The sequence below is a fragment of the Lontra canadensis genome, unplaced genomic scaffold (assembly GCF_010015895.1).
Source record: "Lontra canadensis isolate GAN:19392208 unplaced genomic scaffold, GSC_riverotter_1.0 scaffold36, whole genome shotgun sequence".
NCBI lineage: Eukaryota > Metazoa > Chordata > Mammalia > Carnivora > Mustelidae > Lontra > Lontra canadensis.
This window is the reverse complement of record NW_022631030.1, coordinates 9,848,079-9,875,257: the sequence shown is the minus strand read 5'-3', so window position 1 is coordinate 9,875,257 and position 27,179 is coordinate 9,848,079. Positions and strand designations below refer to the sequence as shown.

At 38.5% G+C, this 27,179-nt stretch overlaps 1 protein-coding gene across 1 annotated transcript in view; it reads right to left on the bottom strand.

Moving 5' to 3' along the window:
• The window catches only part of CHEK1 (checkpoint kinase 1), a 29,972-nt gene extending 3,350 nt beyond the window's left edge, over window positions 1-26,622 (bottom strand). Inside the window, exons 1-12 of the mRNA XM_032868849.1 lie at window positions 26,291-26,622; window positions 25,479-25,563; window positions 24,041-24,264; window positions 22,764-22,828; window positions 22,600-22,669; window positions 11,262-11,450; window positions 10,346-10,450; window positions 8,223-8,318; window positions 4,148-4,256; window positions 3,743-3,920; window positions 3,338-3,469; window positions 504-605 (exon numbers count right to left, since the gene is read on the bottom strand). Coding sequence (XP_032724740.1) covers window positions 504-605; window positions 3,338-3,469; window positions 3,743-3,920; window positions 4,148-4,256; window positions 8,223-8,318; window positions 10,346-10,450; window positions 11,262-11,450; window positions 22,600-22,669; window positions 22,764-22,828; window positions 24,041-24,264; window positions 25,479-25,563; window positions 26,291-26,492 — 1,557 coding nt within the window. The 5' untranslated portion in view covers window positions 26,493-26,622. The remainder of the gene's footprint in view (window positions 1-503; window positions 606-3,337; window positions 3,470-3,742; window positions 3,921-4,147; window positions 4,257-8,222; window positions 8,319-10,345; window positions 10,451-11,261; window positions 11,451-22,599; window positions 22,670-22,763; window positions 22,829-24,040; window positions 24,265-25,478; window positions 25,564-26,290) is intronic.
• Between the last annotated feature and the right edge of the window lie 557 nt (window positions 26,623-27,179).

The following is a 27,179-nucleotide window of genomic DNA, read 5'->3' as shown; positions in this document are numbered from 1 at the left end:
AACTATGTTTTAGAAGGATAATAACAAAACAAATGTTCAGAATACTGAATGAAAAATAACAAGTTACCACATATTTATAAATGCCATGTATATAAATATAATACCATTTAAAAAATTCTACCATGGGGCACCTGGGTGGCTCAGTGGGTTAAAGCCTCTGCTTTCGGCTCAGGTCATGATCCCAGGGTCCTGGGATCGAGCCCCACATTGGGCTCTCTGCTCAGCGGGGAGCCTGCTTCCTCCTCTCTCTCTGCCTGCTTCTCTGCCTACTTGTGATCTCTGTCTGTCAAATAAATAAATAAAATCTTTAAAAAAAAAAAAAAATTCTACCGTAATGAAGACTACCATAATGAAATAGTATTAGGTCTTTGTTCTCTCTGGATGATAAGATCAAACTTTATTCTTATTTTCTCCATTTTATATTTTCATATTTTTTAGGTTTCTACAATGAACATGTAATACTTCTTTAATATCAGCAAAACAGTTTAAAAAAAAAAAAGTACCTTAGAAAGCCGAAAGTCAACCAAGATCTTCTCATCCATTTCTACCAAATTCACTTTGAAAATCAGTTTATTGTTTCTCCTATCAGTTGTTGATACAGTAACCTAAGGCAATAAAAATAAGGTTAGCCCAAAGGACAAAACCATTTGTAATACTTCTCATTTCAAGGAATGACTAAAAAACACCCTGGTATACCACAATTGTGCAACAGTGAAACTCATGTTCTGGGAAAGTACGAGATGCTTCACACACACACTGCTGGTGGGAACGCACAACAGAGCAGCTGCTTTGGAAAATCACTTGGCAGCTCCTCAAAAAGTTAAACACAGAGTTACTATATACCTTAGCAATTCCATTAGCAGGTATATACCTAAGAAATTGGACATGTGTTGTTATGGGTTGAATTGTATCCCCTCAAAATTCATATGTTGAAGCCCTAACCCCTCAGAATGTGACTGTATTTGGAGACTGGGCCTTTAAAGAGGTAACTGAGTTAAAATGAAACCACTAAGTGGGCCCTGATCCAATATGACTGGTATCTTTGTAAGAAAAAAAAATTAGGATACAGAGAGAGACAGATACCAGGTATGCATGTGCAAGGAGGAAAGGCCAGATGAGGAAGCAGCAAGAGGGCTGCTACCTGAAAGGCAGAAGAGAGGCCTCAGAAGAGACCAAACCTCCCAGCACCTGGATCTTGGACTTCCATCTCTCAAATTGTGAAAAAATAAATTTCTGCTATTTAAGCACCTAGTCTGTGATTATTTTGTTATCACAGCCCTGGCAAAGTTCATAAAAAATTTGTACAAAAATGTTCATAGCAACATTTCTCATATAATAGCCAAAAAGTAGAAACATCCCAAATGTCCATCAACAGGTAAATGGTTAAATAAAATGTAGTCTTCTATCCACATAATGGAAAATTATTCTCCTATAAAAAGGAATGAAGTACTGATAAATGTAAACAACACGGATTAACCTTGAAAACATGCTAAGTAAAAGAAGACAGATATAAAAGGCCATTTATATGATATTATATAATTCCATTTATATGAAACATCCAGAATGGGCAGTCCATAGAAACAGAAAGTAAATCAGTGTCCGCCAGGAAATGAAGGGAGGAAAGAATGAGGAATGACTGCCAATTGCCAGAGTTTATTTTTGGGGCAATGGGATGTTCTGTAATTAAATGATGATGGTAGCACAATCTTGTGAATATACCAAAACACTAAATTACACACTTTAAAATGGTTAAAGTGATGATTTTTAGGTTACATGAGTTTCACCTCAATAAACCTACCTGATTTAAAAAAAAAAAAAAAAATAGGGGCACCTGAGTGGCTCAGTGGGTTAAAACTCTGCCTTCAGCACAGGTCATGATCTCAGGGTCCTGGGATCGAGCCCTACATCAGGCTCTCTGCTCAGCAGGGAGCCTGCATCCCACCCCCACGCCCGCCTACTTATTATCTCTCTCTGTGTATCAAATAAATAAATAAAATCTTTTTTAAAAATTAAAAAAAATAATAAAATAATAAAATAAATTACCTATACAACTGAGAGGAAAATCAGGCTGGCCTCAGATTTCTGCATAGTAACAACTTCCCCTACCTTTTAATTTTGAAAGCTTACAAATCTATAAAAAAAAACCTGAAAGAATCTACAATAAATAACTATATACCCTTCACTGGTCTTATCAACATAGATAAGTATATGTTTATTTGACTTTTTTTATGTGGTTGTCTTTTTTTTTTTTAAGTTTTCAACCAAGCTACTGAAAATACACTTCTTCAACATGTTTCTCCTATGAACAAAGACATTCTCCTACAAACCACAGTATTATAACACCCAAGAAATTTGGCATTGATACAAAAATATTGTTTAATATAAAACCATATTTAAATTTCTCCAATTATCCCAATAACATCCTTTATAGCTTTCTTTTCTTTAAATCCATGATTTAGTGAAAAATCATGCATTACATTGTTTTTCAGACCTCTTTAATACGTAATATTCACCTCTAATTGTTTTTTGTAACATCAGGTTTTTGAAAAGCCTAAACACATTAGAATTTCAATGTTACAAATATGCTATAATAATATAAACAACAAAAATTGGTAGGCGGGAGCAGGGGAGATGGAAGAAATACGGGATTGTTAATATATTCATCTTTCAGAGAAGGGAATCTTTCCTACTGTTACAATTTAAGTATATACAGTTTTTAAAAACATGACTTGCCTCTCTTGATATTTTTAATAAACGTAAAGAAGACTTTCAATATTATTTCTTTTTTTTTTTTTTTTAAAGATTTTATTTATTTATTTGACAGACAGAGATCACAAGTAGGCAGAGAGGCAGACAGAGAGAGAGGAGGAAGCAGGCTCCCCGCCGAGCAGAGAGCCCAATGTGGGGCTCGATCCCAGGACCCTGGGATCATGACCTGAGCCGAAGGCAGCGGCTTAACCCACTGAGCCACCCAGGCGCCCCTCAATATTATTTCTTAAGGTAAAAAACATTTTACTTAAGTCTTTGCAATTTCAATTGTTTTTCTTTCTTTCTTTCTTTACTTATTTATTTTTCTGTCAGAGAGAAAGAGAGAGAGGAGGGGAGAGAGTATGAGAGCACAAGCAGGGGGAGTGGCAGGCAGAGGAAGAAGCAGGCTCCCTGCTGAGCAAGAAGCCTAAGGTGGGACTCCATCCCAGCACCCTGGGATCATAACCTGAGCCAAACGTAGACTAAATGACTAAGCCACCCAGGCGTCCCCCAGTTGTTTTTCAAAAACACTCTGATAATGATCATGTTTTACTTTACATTTTTCTTCAGGAAAATCTATGAAACATACCTGATTCATACAACTCTTTTTCCACTGATAGCCCAATTTCTCACAAGTCTCTTTCAGGCATTGATAAGATTTGTCTGCATCCAATTTGGTAAAAAATCGTGTCATCCTTTTAACCAAGCGCTGCCAAGGGTTCTACATGTCAGACAGAGGAAACTTGAATAAATCTGGTATCACCAAAAGCAGTCATATCATAGCTATTCGGTCTGAAAATTCTTTTCTGTGACTTAAGATTCTTATACAGGAAAGCAACCTTTAATTCTCTCTTCCTTGTTAAAAAAAAAATGTGTATATGCTAAAGTGTTAATACTGTATTTCTAAGATTTATACATTTTTTTTTTTTAAAAGGCTTTATGACAAAAACTAGAGGTTCTTCACCACTTATCTGAAAAAACTGAATTCCCTTACCTGTGAGGATCCTGGAGTGCCAAGTAATTGACTATTCAGGAGCATGTGATCAGGACACGTGGGTTGGGAAAAACTGATCCCTTGTACCAGTTTATCAATATATGAAGGACTGGTGTCCCATAATGAAAGACCTGTCCGTGGTTCTGGCTGGGAACTGGAATACTTCACATTTTCTTCACTGGAGCATTAAGATATGGGAAAAAAAAAAATATATATATATATCTTCAGGTAAAATCAATCAGGCCAAAACAAAAAAAAAAAAATCAATCAGGCCTTTCTTAGACCACATTACCATTCTCACACTGATAAAAATTACACTCATTATTAAGAAAAAATATATAATGTATTATTTCATATGAGAATACTACATTCAACAACTATTTGATCTTTATTAATTAATCTTACCTAGAGGCACTATTCACTGGAGAGAAGTCCAAATTGGATTGAATGTGCTTAGAAAATCTAGTAGGAGATTCTGATACACCACCTGAAGTGACTCGGGGCCTCTTTGCCCCTAAAAAAAAAAAATGTACATGTTGTACATGATTACGTAAGAAATATGGTCATTATATTTATTTAAGAAATGTGGTCATTATAAACTTAGAAGGATTCACTTATCAAATTATACATTTCACAAATCCTGACTTGTAAGTATGTTTCAAGTGTGGGATTTTATACTAAGGCCATAGTTTTAATGGTACCATTTATAGTAACAGACAATGGTCTATGAAGACAAAGAGACCAAGTTAAAAAATCAAAACATTTTAAAATAAATAATTGATGATAATGGCAATAAACATTATGAATCTACTCTATCCAACATTCTTTGCCCCCCTGAAAAAGGTACCAAGAATAATTATTACACAGAATATGATGCCACTATAAAATCATGGTTACTCCCTTAGCTGGATCCTCAACAGTGACAACTGTTGTTGTCAAAGACAACAACAAAGACAACTTTGTTTCTCTAGTCAGTTTCCTCTCCCTTTCTCCAAATGATTACTTCAAAACTTCTATACTCTTATTAAATTCCCACAACTACCCATCCTTTCCTCCCTTCCATGCTCCTATCCAATGCCCATCCCTCTACTTATATGTGAGCCTCATACCCTCCTTTCTCTTCAGGGATCTTGATGCTCCTTCATTCCTTCTCTCTTAGACCTTCAGCCTTTTCCTCTCAATTGGAACTGTCCCTAAACCATTTAAACACACTTAATTTAGCCAAACATTTTATTTATTAATTCATTCATCCAAATATTTTATTAAGGCTACTATGCATCAGGCAGTAAGATTAAAGAAACAGCATGCTGGCATGCTGATCAGTAAGGAGAGAAAGAAAAATTAATGATGCAGGAGGAAGGCAGAAGAATTGCTAGACAACATCCCTGAGTAAGCAAAAGAGAACTGGGACTTTGTTAATATATTCATCTTTGTGCACAAGACAGATTTGACTTATATCTGGAGCAATTTATTTATAGCAACTGAGGAGAAAGCGGCGTATATGAGCACAGAGGCACCTGGTCAGGTGAGTATAGATGGTGAAGAGAGCTTGTGGAAGTTCTCTTATGATTGTTTCTACTTCTCAGTGAAACAGGAAGTACTGTCACCGGCTGAGAGTGTGGATGGGGAAGGAGGTATTAGAAGTTGGAGAAAAAAGAAAAGGTATAAAAATGCGATTTAGGAGAGTGAGGTTGTGAAAGAAGTGGAGAAATGCATGTAATTGTCTGGCAGAGTTAAGGGCTCACTTGAGATTAGTGATCCTGAATTTAAAGTGAGCACTGTTATGTATTTTGGTCCAAATACCATCAGCTGTGCAGGTGTAAGTGTAGAACAGGCAGAAGACTGGATTAAACTTGGGTTGGGTTTTGACCAGTAAGCATGATGAAGAGAGAATAGGATCAGAAAGCGGAAGCTGAATGTAAAGAAGTCATTATAATGGCTGACCTTGGGATTTAAAGTAGTGAGGATGGGGGCGCCTAGGTGGCTCAGTGGGTTAAAGCCTCTGCCTTCGGCTGAGGTCATGATCCCAGGGTCCTGGGATCAAGCCCTACATGGAGGGGCGGGGGGGGGGGGTCTCTGCTCAGCAGGGAGCCTGCTTCCTCCTCTCTCCCTGCCTGCCTCTCTGCCTACTTATAATCTCTATCAAATAAATAAATAAAATCTTAAAAAAAAATAGTGAGGATAGAACTGAGGACCTAGTGAGGTAGCAGATAAGAGACAGTGAAAAGGAAGAAGTATTAGTGGATTGCATTTCCACTATAGGGTGAAAGGATTGCTACAGTCAGGGTACTAGAGGAGGAAACCAGAAAAAATTTTGCCAGTAGTCAAAGCAGGATACTTGGGGCGCCTGGGTGGCTCAGTGGGTTAAGCCGCTGCCTTCGGCTCAGGTCATGATCTCAGGGTCCTGGGATCGAGTCCCGCATCGGGCTCTCTGCTCAGCAGGGAGCCTGCTTCCCTCTCTCTCTCTCTCTGCCTGCCTCTCCATCTACTTGTGATCTCTCTCTGTCAAATAAATAAATAAAATCTTAAAAAAAAAAAAAAAAGTTTAAAAAAAAAATAAAAAAATAAAAAAAAAAAAAGCAGGATACTTGAAGAGAAGATCACTAGAGAAGAGAAAAGCAAGGAAATAAAAGATCAGGATGCTGGAAGAATCATCCAAATGAATATTTAAATCACCAAGAACCACAACAAAATGTACATTATCAGTCTTATTGGAGAGAGTGACAATGTGGCAGGAATTTTCATTAGGGGTTCAAAAGCTGATTGTAACAAGGATGGAACTGTGGGTGGTAATCTGATAATAAGAGATTCAAAATGAAGTTGGGGAGAAATGTAGGAAGAAAAAGGGAGAAAGTGGCAAGGATGTCCGTCCCACCCCATGTTTCAAGGGCAGGAGCATGTGGGAAAGAAAACATCTACCACTGGAGAGGAAGCCTATGTTCCCAGGGGAGAGCTGGATTACTATTAGAACAGAATGAAAGGTAAAAGATGCATTCGGAGAAGAATTAAAAACTCATTCATCTCCAGCCATTATCCTCTCTCCTTCCATTCACAGCCAGACTGCTTGAATGAGCTGTCTACACTCTGCTTCATTATCTCTCTTTTAGACTATAATCACTGTACTCGACAATTACTCCCACCTCTCCACCAAACCTGTTCCTGCCACAACCATGAATAACTACTGGGCAAACTTTTAGGCTGCATGTTATCAACTCACTTAACAGTATCTGCTACTATCATGCATTTTCTTCTCTTAACTTCAATTCCTCCATGTTCTCTTGATGCTCCTCCCATCTCTTTGGCTATTTTTCTGTTTCCCTGGCCTCTACCTACCACTTACATGTTGGCATTGCTTAAAGTTTCATATGCTCAATTTCATCTACCAGTTTAAATTACCATCTATCTGCAGAAAACACCAAATATTGACATCTCAAGTCTGGTCCTATCTCCTGAGTTACACATATACACATATCCCCTTATTAGACAGTTGTACTTCTCAGATTCAAAATATCCAAAATCAAATAAAATTTCCCCCCAATTCTATTTTTCTTGAATTATATCTCAGTAAATGGTACCATCATTTTCTGAGTTAGTCAACCCAGAAAGGAGTCCTCCTAGATTCCTCATCCTCCTTCATTTTCTACATATAAACAATCACTAATCCTATCAATTCTAATTGGTAAATTTCTTTGGAATCTACTTCTTCCTTTCAATCCCATTGCCACTAATCTCATCCAAGGTACCATCTTCTCACATCAGGATAAAAAATGTCAAAAACAATGAAAAAAAAAAGTAGCCAGAAAGATCTTTTAAAACCAAATAAATAATCATGTACTTCCTGGCTTAAAAATCTCTCAAAAGATTCCTCAATGGCCTTAAGTTTAAAGCTCAAAATCCTTAATGTGGTTTAAAAGGTCCCCCTCCACAATTTGGTCACTACCTAGCTTTCTAGCTTCATTTCAAACCTCTCTCCCTTCTTTATTTGCTCATCTACTCAATAAACATTTACTTAGAGCCTACAATATACAACACACTGTGCTAACCACTGGTGACACGATGATGAACAAGCCAGACATGGTCCATGCCATACTGGCCTACTTTTAAGTTCCTCAAATGTACCACCTTCCAAATTCTAAGACTCTCCAGATGTTGCTTCCTCTGTTCAGAATCTGCCACTCATCTTGCTAGTACCCAGCGGGCTAGTTCTCCTTCAATCTTTAGACCTTAGATTTAATGTGATTTCCTCTGGAAGACAAGTTTTCTCTATTACTTAAGACTTAAACACTTAGCTATAGTATTCTGACCTTCTATTAATAAAGTTCGAAATTATTTTTTGCATTTCTGTTTTCCCCAATAGACATTATAACCAACCTACATAAAGACAGAAACCACAGACATCTTGTGTTACTGACTTGTAACACTGACAGCAAGTGTCTTTTCTTTCACAGAAAAAAAATACTCATATTTTTCAGGATATTACCTTTCTTGAGTGGTTTATTGTACCATCTATCTTTTTTGATGTCTGGGATGGTAATCCTTACTGATGGATTCTCAACTAGGATTTTATGCAGCAAAGCTGAAAATAAAATATTAATACAACATTTACAAAAGAGTCATGCAGATTAGAAACTTGTGCTGTGGAACATTTTCTCTAGTAGTCTCCTTATATCCAAATATTTCTGGGCAAGAGAAGAAATAAACCTACTACATTATTGCTTTAATTTCATGTAGTTGCTCTTTGCTACATTCTCAGATCCGATTTTTGGTTGTCTGCAAACAAGGAGAACATGAGCCAGTTGCAAATATTTCTCCCCGTGTACGACATTAACAAAAAGATACAAAAACCCTCATCAATTTTCAATACCAAAAGTTATTATTTTAGTATGTCATGTTATGTCCTCATTCACCCAGTTTTATGAGGAAAATCTACTTTCCAATAACTTTTTAAGAGAAAATAACGTAAGCAACTATCATCCTAAAGTATCTTATCTTCATAAAAAATTCATACGTTTCCAAAACATAAAATTATTTTCTAATGGACCAAGGTTTAAATGAAAAACTGAAACTATAAAAACACAAAAACACAGGGAACTTTCTTCTAAGTTAGAGGTAGGGAAGACCCTTCCAAACATAACAATATAGTCAGAAAACCACAAAGCACAAAAATAATAGATTTGAATAAAAATATAAAACTTCTGCATGTGAAAATAGCATAAACAAAATAAAAATGCATGGCAAATTGTGAAAAATATCTCTAACAAATGCAAAGATCTAACGATATTAATGTTTAAAAAAAAAAAACTCATATAAAGTATTAAGAAAATCTCCCCTGGTAGAAGTGAGTAAAACAGATAATCCACAAAAATGGACAAAAAAGTTAGCAATGTCTAGCTTTGATATTAATTTTGATATTAAATTTAATTTGATATTAAATTTAAAATAAAGATAAGAAACAGTGACTATAGGAGTACCTAGGTGACTCAATCTGTTAAGCAACAGACTCCTAGTTTCCACTAAGTTTGTGGTTTCCGAGTCCTGAGATTGGGCCCAATGCTGGGCTCCACACTCAGTGCAGTCTGCGGAAGACACTCCCTACCCTTCCCCACTACACACATACACCATGTGCACTCTCTCTCTTGAAAATAAATAAATCTTAAATTAATTAATTAAATAAAATAAATAAATCTTTGGGGCACTGGGTGGCTTAATCAGTTAAGTGTCTGCCTTTGGCTCAGGTCATGATGAGCCCCAAGTCAGGCTCCCTGCTCAGTGGTGACCCTGCTTCTCCCTCTGCCTGCTGCTCTCCCTACTTGTACATGTGTGCTCTCTCTTTCTGTCAAATAAATAAATAAATAAAGTTTTTCAAAATAAAGTCTTTCAAAATAAATAAATAAATAAATGAAATCTTTTTAAAAATTTTAAAATATTAACTAATGAGATTGTAATGAAATGGTACAAAGTTTCTAAAAAGCAATTTGGCCAAGTAAGCCATAATAATTAAAAACTGCCTACATCCCTAGCACTTCTGGATTTGTTTTTTAATTAAATAATTTAAAGGTATGTGCATTATGTGGATGATCATCATATGTCTTTCAGAAGTGAAAAATTTCAAAAATATACAAATCTCTAAAAAAAGTGAATTGGATGAATATAGTAAACATACCCACACAGTAATATTCCATCACGGCCTTTAAAAACAATGATGTAGACCTAAAATTATAGTCACTGGAAAAATGTCCATGACTATAGAGCATTAAGGCAAAAAAAAAAGGTTATAAGATAGCATATGTAGTGTGATCTCATTTTCTATAAAAACGTACATACTTATAAATAATATGCATATATAACAAACATATATATTTGTTATACATCTTTACAACAAAGTGTAGAATTGCATATCAAAATATTAAAAGAAGCTACTTCTGAGTGCTGGGATTATACAGTTGTTGTTGTTTTTAATATTATTTTCTAATCTGCTTGCAAGGATCACAGATTACTTACATGATTATCTAAAAGTTAGAAAGAAAAAAATATAAAGAAAAAATTCAATCACCAGGCTTCATTATCTAAGAAATCAGTACTTTCAATCAACAACCCAGTTACCTAGAGGAGCTGAATCAATTTTTTTCCAAGGGTTGAGGTATGTTTTTTTTTCTTTCCAATCAGAGTATTCCTGACAACTGTCACTGGGCTGGTCCCATGGCAATTCTAAAAAAGAAACAAGTCTCAGTTTTCTGTGTGTTCACTTTATTACATAGTAAAGATTTTAAAGGAAAATAGTCAATGATACAAACCCATTAAAAGTTTCCACCAAATTAATTCAATATGGTTTTCAAACTAAGAATGCCAATTCACAAAAATTTTAGAGGCGCTTCAAAGATAAACCAATTCTGCTCTACCGTTTCCAAAATTATTCACATGAATCTTAGAAAGGCTGCTATTGTGATACTTCATTTAATTGCTATATATACCTCATTTTTAAAAAGCTTTGGGATTCAAAGTTCCAACTTAGTTATAAATAAATTCAATATTAAAATACTATCACATAGGGGATGCCTGGATGGCTCAGTCGGGTAAGCATCTGCCTTTACCTTGGGTCATGACCCCAGAGTCCTAGGATCAAGTCCTGCAGGGGGCTTCTTGCTCAGCGGGGTGTCTCCTCCCTCTCCCACTCCCCTGCTTGGGCTCCCTTTGACAAATAAAGAAAATCTTTAAAAAATAAAATAAAGGGGCACCTGGGTGGCTCAGTGGGTTAAAGCCTCTGCCTTTGGCTCAGGTCATGATCCCAGGGTCCTGAGACAGAGCCCCACATCGGGCTCTCTGATCAGGGGGGAGCCTGCTTCCCCCTCTCTCTCTCTGCTTGCTTCTCTGCCTATTTGTGATCTCTTTCAAATAAATACATAACAAAATAAAATACTATCGTATAAATATGGTTCCCTTGGTTTGTTTCATTTATTTTGGTATAACAAATCTGGCTTTCCGTAGGACAGGAGTTCCATCATGATTAAAGAGCTCTTACCTCCAGCCAACATTGCTGTAAGTACTATTCCACAGGACCAAACATCAACTGGTTCTGCGTGAAATTCTTTTCTCTTTAGAAGTTCTGGAGCAACATAAGGTAAAGTACCGCACATCTTGTTCAATAAACGTTCACGATTATTATGCCGAAACACCGTTGCCAAGCCAAAGTCAGAGATTTTGAGGTTATCTAAACCAAAGGAAAAATTGAATGGCACTGGTATAAATAGATATACTTAAAGGAATTAGCATTTTATTGGAAAATCACTGGTATTACTTACAAAGTGTATAGCACTTTTCTACCTTAAAATGACAAAAAAAAATTTTTTAAAAAGATTTTAATTATTAGAGAGAGAGAGCACAAGCGAGAGAGAACAAGCAGGGGGAGGGGTAGAGGGAAAGGAAGAAGCAGGCTCCCCACTGAGCAGGGAGCCCGATGTAGGGCTCTATCCTAAGACCCAGGGATCATGACCTGAACAAAGGGAGATGCTTAACTGACTGAGCCACTCAGGCACCCCAAAAAAGAAATTTTAAAAAAGAAGAAATAAAAAATATCATCGCATAACTAAAACTAGAAAAAGACCTCATTATTAAAAGACCTTATTAACTTAAGAGAAAAATCATCAATACACAAAACAGTATGGACCAGGTTAAAGAAAGAAACGAGTCAAAAGGGACTGCCCTTCTGGAAAAAGGGCACTCTAGTTGTGGTTGAAAGCACAGCCAAGACCTTCATCAACTTGTACAGAGGGCAGGAAGGAGACACCAATAACATGACAGGCACAACTTTCTCAGCAGCAAATAAACCCAGCTGGCAGGAAGAAAATATGTAAAGATGTACCAAAGCTTAAGATCCACAAACCACTAGAACTTCTTGTCAAAGTTTAGAAAAGAAGGAACACTGCACAAAAAAAATAAAACAGAAAAGCAAAATTTCCTCTTAACTTCCCATCTTTAACACACACAAAACTGCAGGCAGGACTTTCAACTTGTTCTGTCCTTAGTGAATGTTCAGCATAACTTAGCAACACTGTGCTAGCCAATGCAGGTAAATAAATTACTGAAGATTAAAAATAAACAGCAATTGAAAAAGTTATAAAAATACAAAGCATTACAAGATCTTATTGCAAGGGACTCTAATCTAATCTTAGGAGGGAGGGAAGTCCCCCTATTACGAAAGTGTCAAATGGTACAGCCTTTTTAGAGGGCAATCTGGCAATCTGGCAATTTTGAAATAGTCACTCTTTGAAATAGCAATTCCCATTTCCAGGACCACAAACACAGAAATATTCCCTAAAATTCACAAACATAAGGATATTCCTAGCAATATGATCTGTAAATAGCTTAAATATCCATCAATAAAGAAATGGTAAAATCTTATTGCACATGTATACAATGAAAACTAAACTGATAAGTTGCTTTTTTTAAAAAAGGCACCTGGGTGGCTCAGTTAGCTGAGTGTCCAGCTCTTGGTTGTGTCTCAGGTCATGATCTTGAGGTCCTAGGATCAAGCCCTGTGCCCAGCTCCCCACTCAGTGCAGAATCTGCTTGTCCCTCCCCCTCTGCTCCTCCCCCTGCTTTCTCTCTCTGGAATAAATACAATCATTAAAAACAAAACAAAACTATCTGTAGTACTGACATGGAACAGTGTATAAGTGAAAAAAAAAGACAAGTGCCATAGCAAATATCCATTATAACACAACCCAATTTTTATATTGGACCTGTGCACAAATCTATAGAACAGATATTGCTGTTCTATCTCTTTAAATCTAGAAATAATTTTAACGTCCTAAAATAGGGTTTTGATTCTTTGAAAATCAAGTATATCCACACAATATAATATGTAAGACATTGATGATGTTTACCTGCATTTGAATTGGGAGGCAGCTACTCTAATTATCCTTTTAATAGCTATACATGACACAATCTTGACAAATCACTAAGATTAAGAGTGGCAAGTTATCAGTGAAAATGCTAATAGGTAACTGTAACATTCCTTGAATTTTGTTGTTTCCATATGTCTGCAACATAATACTCAGTTTAAAGACCTGCATATAATAAATTCTAAATTGAGGAGTGTGGTTATCTCTGAGAAAAAGGGAATACATTTGTGAAGGAATACAGAGGATTTGGACTATATTCGTAATGTTTTCTTTTTTAAAAAGACTATTATTAAATATTGAGCAAGAACAAATATACATATATATTTCCTTTGAAATCCCCTATAATTACTTCCCTCAATATATTCCCTTCCCTACCTTCTCAGAAGTGACTACCATTCTGATTTTTGTTTTAATACGCTCTTTTTTTGTGTGATTTTCTCCATATTTGTATTTCTAAACAATATATTTGATTTTACATATTTTTGAACTTCATATAAATAGAAGCATACTTGTATGAATACTTCTATGAAACATACCCATGTCATTACTTGTACCTAAAATCATCCATTTCATAATTTATCTATTCCATTGTTGATAGACATTTCCATTGTTTCCAGCGTTTTGCTATTTTACACCACTGCTTTGAGCAATGTACATAGGTTTTTTTTAAGATTTTATTTATTTATTTTTGCATGAGAGAGAGCATGAGGGGGAGGGGCGGGGGCAGGGGGGTCTGCAGCAGAGGGAGAAACAGACTCCCTGAGGAGCAGGGAGCCTGATGCTGGGCTCCATCCCAGGACTATGGGATCATGACCTGAGGCTAAGGCAGACACATAACTGACTGAGCCACCCAGGCATGCTAATGTTTTATTTTTTAAGCCAGATTGGTATATAGGTAGTTATTTTATTTTTATTTTATTATATCATATATGTTTTATATAAATTTTTATATGCCTGAACTTTTTTAAGTAAGCTCTACAGCCTGGGTACCTAGGTGGCTCAGTCAGTTAAGCGTCTACCCTCAGCTCAGGTCATGATCTCAGCGTTCTGGGATGGAAGCCCACATCAGGTTCCCTGCCTAGCAGGGAGTTTGCCCCTCCACCTGCTTACATATGGTCTCTCTCAGATAAATAAATAAAATCATTAAAAAAAAAAAAAAAAAAAAAAAAAAAGGAAGCTCTACACCCAACATAGAGCTCAAATTCACAACCCCAAGATCAAGAGTAGCATGCTCTACCAACTGAGCCAGCCAGGAGCCCCATGCCTAAATTTTTTTTTAAGTAACTGTAAAGGTTTTTATTTTTTTAAAGATTTTTTTATTTGTCGGAGAGAGAGGAGCGAGAGCGAGCACAGGCAGGCAGAGGCAGAGGGAGAAGCAGGCTCCCTGCCAAGCAAGGAGCCCGATGTGGGACTCGATCCCAGGACGCTGGGATCATGACCTGAGCTAAAGGCAGCTGCTTAACCAACTGAGCCACCCAGGCGTCCCTGTAAAGGTTTTTATATAACATAAATACAAAATAAAATAAAGTCCTGAAAAATAAAACCCACATGCATATCAAAAAACCATATATTCTATGATCTAACTTAAGTTTATACATACGTGGGTAAAGATGTGTATATCTCCCTCATCCTCAACCCAAATAGATTCTCTTACTATCACCATTTATAAAGAAGGACAGTAAGGAGAGAGAAGGTAAGTAATGCCAGCTTGCCCACAGCTATACAGCTACTATGAGGTGGCCTAGATTAAACCTAGGTTCAAATGACTCTAAATCCTGAGCTCTTAACACTATGCTGTACTTCCTCTCACAGTTAGAAAAAAGTAATCCTTTTTCCCCAAACCCACATTTACTCCAAAAAAAAAAAAAAAAAAAAAGGCTTAATTTGTAGATGAGGAAGGAGATGAATTGACTGTAGTATACCATCAAGGATAGCTATTAGCATTCAGAGGCGCCTGGGTGGCTCAGTCAGTTAAGCATCTGCCTTGGGCTCAGGTCATGATCCCAGAGTCCTGGGATAGAGCCCCATGTCGGGTTCTCTGCTCAGTGGGGAGTCTGCTTCTCCCTATCCCTCTGCCTGCTGCTCCCCCCACTGGTGCTCTTCATCAAATAAATAAATAAAATCTTTTATAAAAAACAAACAAACATAGAAACAACCCCGGGAACAGAAAAATGGATTAACTGTAAATAATGCACAGGATGAAAAAAAAATTTTTTAAAGTCTATTAGCATTCAAAAAGTTAATAGAAATGGAATGAAAAATGGAAAATAAAGGAATTCTCCAACTGTGCTCTCATTTCTTGGGACTCATCAGTCAATTACTCAGTTCCTTTTCCTCATACACTGAATTTTCTGAATATCTAAAATTTTGCTATGTGCCTTATAAAGCAACTTGCAGAAGCTAAATAACCAAAGGAGGATCTTATGCAGCTAGGCAGACAGCTTAATAAATGTTTATCTAAAAGATATTCATCAAAAATTAACAGTGGTTGGGGTGCCTTGGTGGCTCAGTGGGTTAAACCTCTGCCTTCGGCTCAGGTCATGATCTCAGGGTCCTGGGATCGAGCCCCACATCGTGCTCTCTGCTCAGCAGGGAGCCTGCTTTCCGGTTCTCTCTGCCTGCCTTTCTGCCAACTTGTGATCTCTCTCTCTGTCAAATAAATAAATAAAATTTTTAAAAAGTATTTTTAAAAAATTAACAGTGGTTATAAATGATTGATGGCTTTCTGGTGATTTTTTTTTACTTTCTTCTTATACTTTCCATCTTACTTCATTAACTAGTATTTTTATAAAGAAAAAAAACCCAGATTTTTAGTATGAAAACAAAGTTTTCATATTCCAAATATTATTACATATTCACATCTCCATTACTTATTAAATAAACTGGCTTTCCTTAACTCATCTCCTAGTATGAAGGCCAATTAGAGTTGAGAAAAAGGCTAGGAGGCTGATAAGAAAGTACAGTGACATGTCATGAAAAATACTGCCAGAAACACTAAACCTTAGGGTTGGACAAGATCTTAAAAATACTTTGGTCCAGGGCACCTAGGTGGCTCAATGGGTTAAGCCTCTGCCTTCAGCTCAGGTCATAATCTCAGGGTCCTGGGATCGAGTCCCGCATCGGGCTCTCTGCTCAGCAGGGAGCCTGCTTCCTCCTCTCCCTCTCTCTGCCTGCCTCTCTGCCTACTTGTGATCTCTCTCTCTGTCAAATAAATAAATAAAAAATCTTAAAAAAAAAAATTACCCTGAATGTAAATGGACTAAATGCTCCAATCAAAAAACACAGGGTATTAGAATGGATAAAAAAGACAGAATGGACATGCTGCCTACAAGAGACTCATTTTAGACCTACAGACACCTGCAGATTGAAACTAAAGGGACAGAGGCACCTGGGTGGCTCAGTGGTTAAGCATCTGCCTTCTGCTCAGGTTATGATCCCAGAATCCTGGGATTGAGCCCTACATTGGCTCCCTGTTCAGCCGGAAGCATGCTTCTCCCTCTCCCTTTCCCCCTGCTTGTGTTCCCTCTCTGGCTGTGTCTCTCCCTGTCAAATAAATAAATAAAATCTTAGAAATAAAAAAGAAATTGAAGGGATAGAAAATAATTTATCATGTTAATGGAAGTCAAAAGAAAGGTGGAGTAGCAATACTTAGGTCAGACAAATGAGATTTTGTTTTATTTATTTTTGAAAGTAAACTCCATACCCAGCCTGAAGACCAAAATGGGGCTTGAACCTACAGCCCTGAGATCAAAACCTGAGCTAAAATCAAGAGTCAGATGCTTAACCAATTGGGCCACCCAGGTGCCCTGAGCCAAATGAGATTTTAAGCCAAAGACTGTAACAAGAGTTGAAGAAGGGCACTATATCATAATAAAGGGGTCTACCCAACAAGAGGACCTAACAAGTATAAACATTTATGCCCCCAACTTGAGAGTACTCAATATGTAAAACAATAACAAACATAAAAGAACTCATTGATGATAAAACAGTAATATAGCAAGGGACTTTAACACTCCACTTACAGCAATGGTCAGATAATCTAAGCAGAAAATCAACAAGGAAACAATGGCTTTGAATGACACACTGGCTCAAATGGAGTTAACAGATATATTCAAAACATTTCATCTTAAAGCAGCAGAATACACATTCCTTTGAAGGGCCTGGGACATTCTCCAGAACATACCACACACTGGGTCACAAATCAGGCCCAACAAATACAAAAAGACTGAGATCACACCGTGTATATTTTCTGACCACAAAACTTTGAAACCTGAAGTGAACCACAGAAAGAATTTGGAAAGACCACAAATACATGGAGATTAAAAAACACCCTACTAAAGAATGAATGGGTCAACCAGGAGATTAAAGAATAAAAAAACACATGGAAACAAATGATAATGAAAACACAAATAAGCCTTTGGGATGCAGCAAGAGCAGACTTAAGAGGGAAGTGTATAGCAATACAGGCCTACCTCAACAAGCAAGAAAAATCTCAAATAAGCAACCTAACCTTACACCTAAAGGAGCTGGAAAAAGAACAAATGAAGCCTAAAGGCAGCAAAAGAAAGGAAATACAAAAGATTAGAGAAGAAATAAATGATACAGAAACAAACAAAAACACCCCAGCAGAACAGATCAATGAAAACAGGAGCTGGTTCTTCAAAAGAATAAAATTAATAAACTCCTAGCCAGACTTACCAAAAAGAAAAGAAAAGGATCTAAATAAATAATGAGAATGAGAGAGATTACAACCAACACCACAGAAATATCAATAATTAGAATACTATGAAAAATTATATGACAAGAATTGGGAAATCTGGAAAAAATTGATAAATTCCTAGAAACATATAAACTACCAAACCTAAACTGGAAGAAATAGAAAACTTCCACCAATAACCAGCAAAGAAATTGAATCAATAACCAAAACTCTCCCAAAAAAACAAAAGTCCGGGACCAGATGGCTTCCCAGGGGAATTCTACCAAATATTTAAAAGAGAGTTAATACGTGCTCGCTTCGACAGCACATATACTAAAAGAGAGTTAATACTTATTCTGCTCAAACGGTTCCAAAAAATAGAAATGGAAGGAAAACTCCCAAACTCATTCTATGAGACCACCTTATTTTCATTCTAAAACCAGACAAAGACCCACTAAAAAAGAGAACTACAGGTCAATATCCCTGATAAACATGAAGGCAAAAATTCTCAACAAAATACTAGCAAATCGAATCCAACAGTGTATTAAAAGAATCATTCACCCCAGTGAAGTGGAATTTGTTCCTGGGCTGCAATGTTCAGTATTCATAAATCAATCAACATAATACACCACACTAATAAAAGAAAGGATAACCAGCATATGATCCTCACAATAGATGCAGAAAAAGCATGTGACAAAACTCAGCGTCCATTCTTGATAAAAATCCCCAACAAAGTAGGGATAGAGGGAACATACTGCAACATCATTAAAGCCATATTCAAAAGGCCATATTCAAAAAGCTAATATTATCCTCAGTGGGGAAAAACTGAGAGCTTTTCCTCTATAGTCAGGAACTACATCTACATCTACAGATGTAGCTCTACAGACACGGATGGCCACTCCCACTGTTATTTAACATAATACTGGAAATCCTAGCCTCAGCAATCAGACAACAAAAAGAAATAAAGGCATCCAAATTAGCAAGGAAGAAGTCAATCTATCACTATTTGCACATGACATGATACTCTGTAGAAAACCTAAAAGATTCCACCAAAAAATTACTAGAACTGATAACACAAATTCAGTAAAGTTGCAGGATACAAAATCAATGTACGGAAATCTGTTGGATTTCTATACACCAATAAAGCAGCAACAGAAAGAGAAATCAAGGAATTGATTGTACCAAAAACTGTAAGATACCTAGGAAGAAAACTAACCAAAGAGGCAAAAGATCTGTACTCTGAAAATTATAGAACACTTATGAAAGAAATTGAAGAGGACATAAAGAAATGTAAAAACATTCCATGTTCATGGATTGGAAGAACAAACTTTGTTAAAATGTCTACACTCTCCAAAGCACTCTACACATTTAATGCAATCCCTATCAAAATACCACTACAATTTTACACAAAGCTAGAATAAATAATCCTAAAATTTGTATGGAACCACAAAAGACCTGAATAGCCAAAGCTATCTTGAAAAAGAAAAGCAAAGCTGGAGGCATCACAATTCTGGACTTTATATTACAAAGCTGTAATCATTAAGACAGTATGGTACGGCACAAAATCAGATACATAAAAACCAATGGAATAGAATAGAAAATTTAGAAATGGATCCACTACTATTGGGTCAACTATTCTTCAACAAGCAGGAAAGAATATCCAATGGAAAAAAGACGGTCTCTTCAACAAAAACTGGACAGCAACATACAAAAGAATGAATCTAGGGATGCCTGGGTAGCATTGTCCATTGCACATCGAACTCTTGGTTTTGGCTCAGGTCATGAGATCACTGCACTCAGCATGGAGTCTGCATGAGTTTCTCTCTTCCTCTCTGTCTGCCTCTTCCCACCTCACACTCTCTCCCTCTCTTAAATTAAAAAAAAAAAAAAAATGGGGGCGCCTGAGTGGCTCAGTGGGTTAAGCCTCTGCCTTCGGCTCAGGTTGTGGTCCCAGGGTCCTGGGATCCAGCCCCGCATCAGGCTCTCTGCTCAGCAGGGAGCCTGCTTCCTCCTCTCTCTCTCTGTCTGCCTCTCTGCCTACTTGTAATCTCTGTCTGTCAAATAAATAAATAAATAAAATCTTTAAAAAAAAATGAAAATAGACTACTTTCTTACACTATACACAAAAATAAATTCAAAATAGCTGAAAGAACAGGGGTACCTGATGGCTCAGTCAGTTAAGCGTCTACCTTCGGCTTAGGTCATGATCCCAGGGTCTTGGAATCAGGGCCCACATTAGGCTCTCTGCTCAACGGGGAGCCTGCCTCTCCCTCTCCCTCTGCCTAATGCTCCACCTGCTTGTGCTCACGTGCACTCTTTCTCTGTCAAATAAATAAATAAAATCTTTAAAAAAAAATTGATTAAAGACCTAAACATGAGACAGGAAACCATCAAAATCCTAGAGAGGAACACGTGCAGCAACCTCTCTGACATTTGCAGTAGCAACTTCTTACTAGATACATCTCTGGAAGCAAGGAAAACAAAAGCAAAAATGAACTATTGGGATTTCATCAAGGCAAAAAGCTTCTTTACAGCAAAGGAAATGATCAACAAAACTAAATAAATAGCACCTTTGGAATGGAAGAAGATATCTGGAAATGACATATCTGATAAAGGGTTAGTATCCAAGATCTATAAAGAAGTTATCAAACTCCTTCCCCAATAAACAAATAATCCAGTTAAGAAATGGGCAGAAGGGCGCCTGGGTGGCTCAGTGGGTTGAGCCTCTGCCTTCGGCTCAGGTCATGATCTCAGGGTCCTGGGATCGAGTCCCGCATCCGGCTCTCTGCTCAGCGGGGAGCCTGCTTCCCCCTTTCTCTCTGCCTGCCTCTCTGCCTACTTGTGATTTCTCTGTGTGTCTAATAAATAAATAAAATCTTAAAAAAAAAAATGGGCAGAAATGTGAATAGACATTTTTCAAAGACATATAGATGGCTAACAGACATACAAAAAGATGCTCAACATCAGTGATCATCAGGGAAATGAAGTCAAAAGTACAATGAGGTATCACTTCACACCTGTCAACAACAAAGGAAACAACAGATGTTGGTAAGGATGCAGAGAAAGGGGAACCCCCTTGCACTGTTGGCGGGAATGTAAACTGATTACAGCCACTCTGGAGAACAATATGAAGGCTCCCTAAGAAGTTAAAAATAGAACTGCCCTGCCGTGCCTCCCTGGTGCAGTTGGTTAAGCCTCCCACTCTCAATCAAGAGCCCACTCAGGTCATGACCTCAGGGTCCTGAGATCAAGCCCCAACTCGGGCGCCGCCCTCTGCATGGAGTTGGCTTGCCTCTCCCCCATCGCACACCCACACACTCTCGCTCTCTCTCTGATAAATACATAAATAAATAAAATCTTTTAAAAAAAGAACAGGGGCGCCTGGGCAACTCAGTGTGTTAAGCCTCTGCCTTTGGCTCAGGTCATGATCTCAGGGTCCTGGGATCCAGCCCCGCATCAGGCTCTCTGCTCAGCAGGGAGCCTGCTTCCTCCTCTCTCTCTGCCTGCCTCTCTACCTACTTGTGATCTTACTCTGTCAAATAAATAAATAAAATCTTAAATAAAATAAAATAAAAAATAAGAAATAATTTAAAAATTTAAAGAAAGAATAAAAACAGAACTACCCTACGACCCAGCAACTACACTACTACGTATTTACCCAAAGGATACAAAAATACCAATTTGAAAGGACATATGCACCCTGATGTTGACAGCAGCATTATCAGCAATAGCCAAATTACATAAAGATCCCAAGTGTCCAGCAACTGATGAGTGGATAAAGAAGCTGTACATATATTTATGAATATTCATATATATATGAATATTACTCAGCCATAAAAAAGAATGGAATCTTGCCATTTGCAATGACATGGATAGAGCTAACGACTTAGCTCTGCTTAGTGACTTAGTGACTTAACTAAGTGAAATAAGTCAGTCAGAGACAAATACCATATGATTTCACTCATATGTGGAATTTAAGAAATGAAACATGAACGTGGGGGTGGGGAGAGAGGCAAAACTTAAAACAGAATCTTAACTATAGAGAACAAACTGAGATTTGCTGGAGGGGAGGTGGGCAGGTAGATGGGTATTAAGGACGGCACTTGTGATGAGCACTGGGTGTTATATGTAAGTGATGAATCACTAAATTCTATTCCTGAAACTATTATCACTCTATATGTTAACTAACTGGAATTTAAAGAAAAACTTGAAACGAACAAACTAAATAAATAAAAAGAACAACAGGTTAAGGCTAAAAGTCCAGGGTATTCCAACGGAAACTTTCCTTTATTAATTCATTGAAAAGCTATTTAAGACTATTCGTACAGCTATTCATTTAATGAGCTACCCTTGCATCTAGGTTAGATTTCTCTATCTCACCCATAACTATATTAGGAAGTCCTTGTGAAATCGAAATATACTGAGTTTCTCAAACTTCCTCGACTTTTCAGATTTTCTGCCCTAAAATTTCAAAAATGCAAAAGCTTCAAACCTGCCTTATGTGGATTAAAATAATTTAGGCAGGGACGTCTGGATGGCTCAGTCAGTTAAGCAGCTGCCTTTGGCTCAGGTCATGATCCCAAGCTCCTGGAATCGGGTCCCACATGGGGCTCCTTGCTCAGCAGGGAGCCTGGTTCTCTCTTTGCCTGCTGCTTTCCCTGCTTGTATTCTCTCTCTGGCAGATAAATAAATAAACTTTTTTAAAAAATTTAAAATAAAATAAAACAATTTAGGCAGCAGTGACAAAAAGCTGAACTTACCCCTTTCATCCAATAGGAGATTTTCTGGCTTAATATCCCTGTGAGTTATCCCAATACCATGCAAATAAACCTAAAAGAGAAACAGAAGGAAGCACACCAAAATTTGGTAACTTACTTCGTTCATGACAATTTTAAGCAAAAGGAAAAGAGACAACTGTACCTACCACCCCCGCCATGAGTTGATGGAAGAACCTCTGAGCATCTTGTTCAGGCATGCCTATGTCTGGCTCTATCAGAATTAATTATGAAAGTTAGTTTGTCAGGTAAACATAATCAGGCATCAAACACAGAGTCTCCTAATTCTAAGGTTAGACTTTTGTGATGGTACTCTGGCAAACAGAATCTTACAGTAACAATTAAAAGACTCTGGTGTCCACTGACTCATACAATACTTAGTAACTCACATTTCCTAATCTGTTATGTGGCAAAAATAAATTAACATCACAGGAAAGTTACAAAGAAAACAACAAACTGCTACCCAAATTAAGAATGGAAGCCATACCCTGAAAGCCTCTGCTTATCTTACACTAACCATCATTTATTTGGTATCTTTCAAATTCTCCCCTAATTTCTTCTAAATGCTATAAAAATATTTTCCCCGCCCCTGAAATGTAATTGCCAAAGTGTTAGCCTGGGCAAATATAAACTAAGTTCACCAAATATTTAACAACAAAATGAAATTTCATACACTCACTCTTACTACAAAGCCATGAATGCCTGCAAAATTCTTTCAGGAAATACAGTTTGATTAAGAAATGTCCTACTGTCCGTTATCTTTTTATATTTTCATCTCCCTCTTTACCTCTTGATTTCTTTTACACTGAACTCTCTCCTGAGATACATACTGGAGAGTCTAATAATCAGTTTTTAAATATGAACACAATAGCTTTAAATAATAAATTTAGATCCACATAATATTAATCTTATGTACTTCTCAGTGTTCTGCAATATCAAGCCTTCAAATTTACATAGAACACTGAAGTAACAAGTACAGAATTTACTAAATATAGGCAAAGCAATCCTAGAAAATTCTCAAGTTAATTTCACTTAAATAAATAAATACAACAACACACTATTATTTTGGTTCTGTAAATGTATATGATTTCGTGTAACTGGAATGTCTACAAAGAAGAATCACTGCATAGGTAAATAATACGTTGCACTAATGATACTTCGCCGTGAGATTAGTTTATCATTCTTACTCTACAAAACAGCAATTCTAATCAAAATCACATACACAATTTAGGGGAAAAGTTTTCCTTGATGATTCCATATATGCTTTAATGTGCTAATATAACTTGCAAAAAACAAGAAAACTTACTCCAATTTCACTGTTGCATAAGCAGTTCTGAATGGACAATGACCAAATCGCACTCAAAATGAAAAAACAAACTTAGAAACTTATTTAGTAAAAATAGTTATTATAAACTTATTTCCCTACCTATTCTGTCAAAAAGTTCTCCTCCACTACAGTACTCCAGAAATAGATACTGGATATTGCCTTCTCTCCTGTGACCATAAAATTTCACCACATTCTCATGATTTAGCATTTTATTGATACAGATCTCTTTCTTAATATTTTCTGGACAGTCTACGGCACGCTTCATGTCTACAATCTTGACTGCAACTGCTTCTTCGGTTCTTCTATTCACAGCAAGTTGAACCCTCAAAAGGAAAAGGAAGACATTTGAATTCTATTTCTTTGAAAACTTCAAAAGATTAAATAGGAATCAACAATTTTATCTTCATTACTTTCTCTACTCAGTAGAAACCAAGAAAATGGTTTCTGCCATGTTCTCAACAGAAACTACTCCTTTCTGAAATGTGAAGTATGATGACTAATGCTCTAAAGAAGTCATTATGTTGTACATCCAAAGGTTATTTAATACATACTTGAAAAACAGGGCACCTGGGTGGCTCAGTCAGTTAGGTGGCTGCCTTTAGCTCAGGTCATGATCCCAGAGTCCTGGGATCAAGCCCCACATCAGGCTCCTTGCTTGACAGGGAGCCTGCTTCTCCCTCTCCCTCTGCCTGCCTGCCTGCAGCTCCTCCTGCTTGTGCTCTCTCTCTCTGACTCTCTGTGTCGAATAAATAATTTTTAAAAAGAAAAAATAAACTAAAATGGAGTAACAGTAATTCCATGCCACATCACATATGCACATGCTCTATTCATTTAATTTTAATAACACTACCTAATGTTTATTAACCTCATACTATATATGTCTGTGGTAACTGTTCTAAGGGGTAGGTACTGTTACTTTCATCTTAGAGCTGAGGAAAACAGAGACACACCTTTAAGAAGTTTGCCTAAGAACACAAACCGGTGTGTTAGTATGTGATGAATGAAGATTTGAAACCGGGCATTCTGACTCCAGAGTCTGTTCATTTGCTCATTTAACCACTATGCTTAAACCCCAAGAAGGAATATGTGGGGGGAGAAAGTGACTTTACAGGTCTCTTCCAGCTCTTTACAGAGAAAATGTTTTTAAAAAAGGTGTGTGGGGGGGCGCCTGGGTGGCTCAGTGGGTTAAAGCCTCTGCCTTCAGCTCAGGTCATGATCCCAGGGTCCTGGGATCCAGCCCCATATCGGGCTCTCTGCTCAGCAGGGAGCCTGCTTCCTCCTCTCTCTCTGCCTGCCTCTCTGCCTACTTGTGATCTCTGTCAAATATATAAATAAAATCTTTAAAAAAAAAAAAAAAGGCTTGGGGGATTAATTCTTACAAAAGATAGTGCGGCTCTAGGACTTCAAACGCCAAGATCTGTTCTCTAAGATGCCACTGTGTTAGAATAAACCATTCCAGAACAACGAGTATGTTCTCGAGACAACAGGGAGAAAACTAAAGCAAGTGTGAAGGCAGGGAGAAAGGACTCGAACTCACTCTCCATAGGCACCTTCTCCCAGGGTTTGCACCAAGTCCCAGTCTTCCACAAAGGGCACCGCCATGACTCCACCACGGACCACGGCTGTCAAAGGCAGGAACACAGGAAAGACGGGGATGAGGATAAGCTTCAACCACCTGCCATGACTCCTCAATATAACAGTTTGGTTTCCCCTTACACCTCGCCCGTAATTTACCCAAGGCTTTAAACCGCGAGCAAGTATTCTAAATTCTGGCATTCTGTGGTGGAAATCACCATCCCCATTCCCACGCAGAACCAAGCAGAAACTGCCTTCCTCAGACCTCTGAGAAAAAGCAGCGGCTCTGTTGAGGAGTCGGGGACACAAACGCTTTGAGGGGAATGACTGGGGACGGGCAGAGGGTGAGACGGGTGAGGGGCCGCGAGCTAGTGGAGACCGACAGAGTTTAACTCCGACGCCTGCAGCCCCTCCTCCCCCCGTGCTCAGCTCCAATTCCCACCCCCCACGCCGCCCCAAAGGCCGGGAGGAGCCTGGGGCGGGGCCAAACTGCCCCAAGAAGCGGAAGGAAGGGCTGGCAGGCCCTCGAGTCCGCCGGCGCCCAAACCTCCGGGGTCTCAAGCCCACAGAGGGGTAGTCTCTCCAATCCCTACACAACGGGACTCCCCTGGTCCCACACCTTTCCACCCTCCGAAACCGCCTCTCAGCGCGAGTGTCTCCGATCCCCTTCGCTAGTCACCGATAACTTTCTCTCGCCATGCCCCTCCCAACTAATGTAGACCCCGAACTCCTTCTACAGGCTCCTTTCCCACCCTACCGGCCGCCCCTCCTCACCAGGCCGTCCTTTGGCCGCCACCACAGGAATCCAAATGCTGCGCTTTTCCCGCCAAAACTCTGCGGGCGTCACGCTGTCGCAAACGCGCGCACCCCTGCCGTAAAGGAGGAGAGCGCGCGTCCCTTCGTCCAGCTGCTTTAAAGGGTGGGCATAATGGGCTTCCGGCGTTGGGAGGTTGCCAGCGATGCGTAAGCCGGGCATCCCGGGCTTAGTTTGGAATCGAGGGGAGATCCAGGCTGGAGAGGTTTAAGAACCGTCGAGCGCATCAGCGCGAAGGATCTCTGCGCCCAAACGCTAGCAGGTATCTTGTGCGTGGGCCGCTGCCGGGGGCGGGGGGGTGGGGGCTCGCGCTCCTGGGCGGAGTCGAAGCCCGCTCGGACGCCGGCAAACTGGACTGCGGGGTCCTCGTATGCCCTCCCGCTACTCTGGACCTGCACAGCCCCCTGCCCTTTGCCTAGCGGCGGGGCAGCATTATGCGAATCGTACTCAGACGTGCTGCTTCTGAAACTTTAAAATGCGGTACGGCTCAGGCTAGAGCTGAAAAGTAGACCAGCTGTTCCGGACCGATCCTGTGAAAAATGTTAACTTTATGGCGGGAGCGAGAAGCACCCAAAAAAGACTGGCTGCGCTGCAGTGTGGGTGGAAGACATCCAGCTGAAGCAGGCTACTCTTTTCGTAGCGTGAGGGCGTGTCAGGATAACTAGTTTTGCCTTGTTTCCGGGCTCATAGACCATAACTTACCCCAAGCTTTTTGTGGGAACAGCATCGCCATACCTGCTTTCCTCCTTCTTAGTATAAGGACAGGTGGAGGCAGAGGACTGTTTGCCTCATTTTACGATGCAGATTTTAAACGCAGAGTAACCAGTTTGAATGGGAAAGAAAATTCTG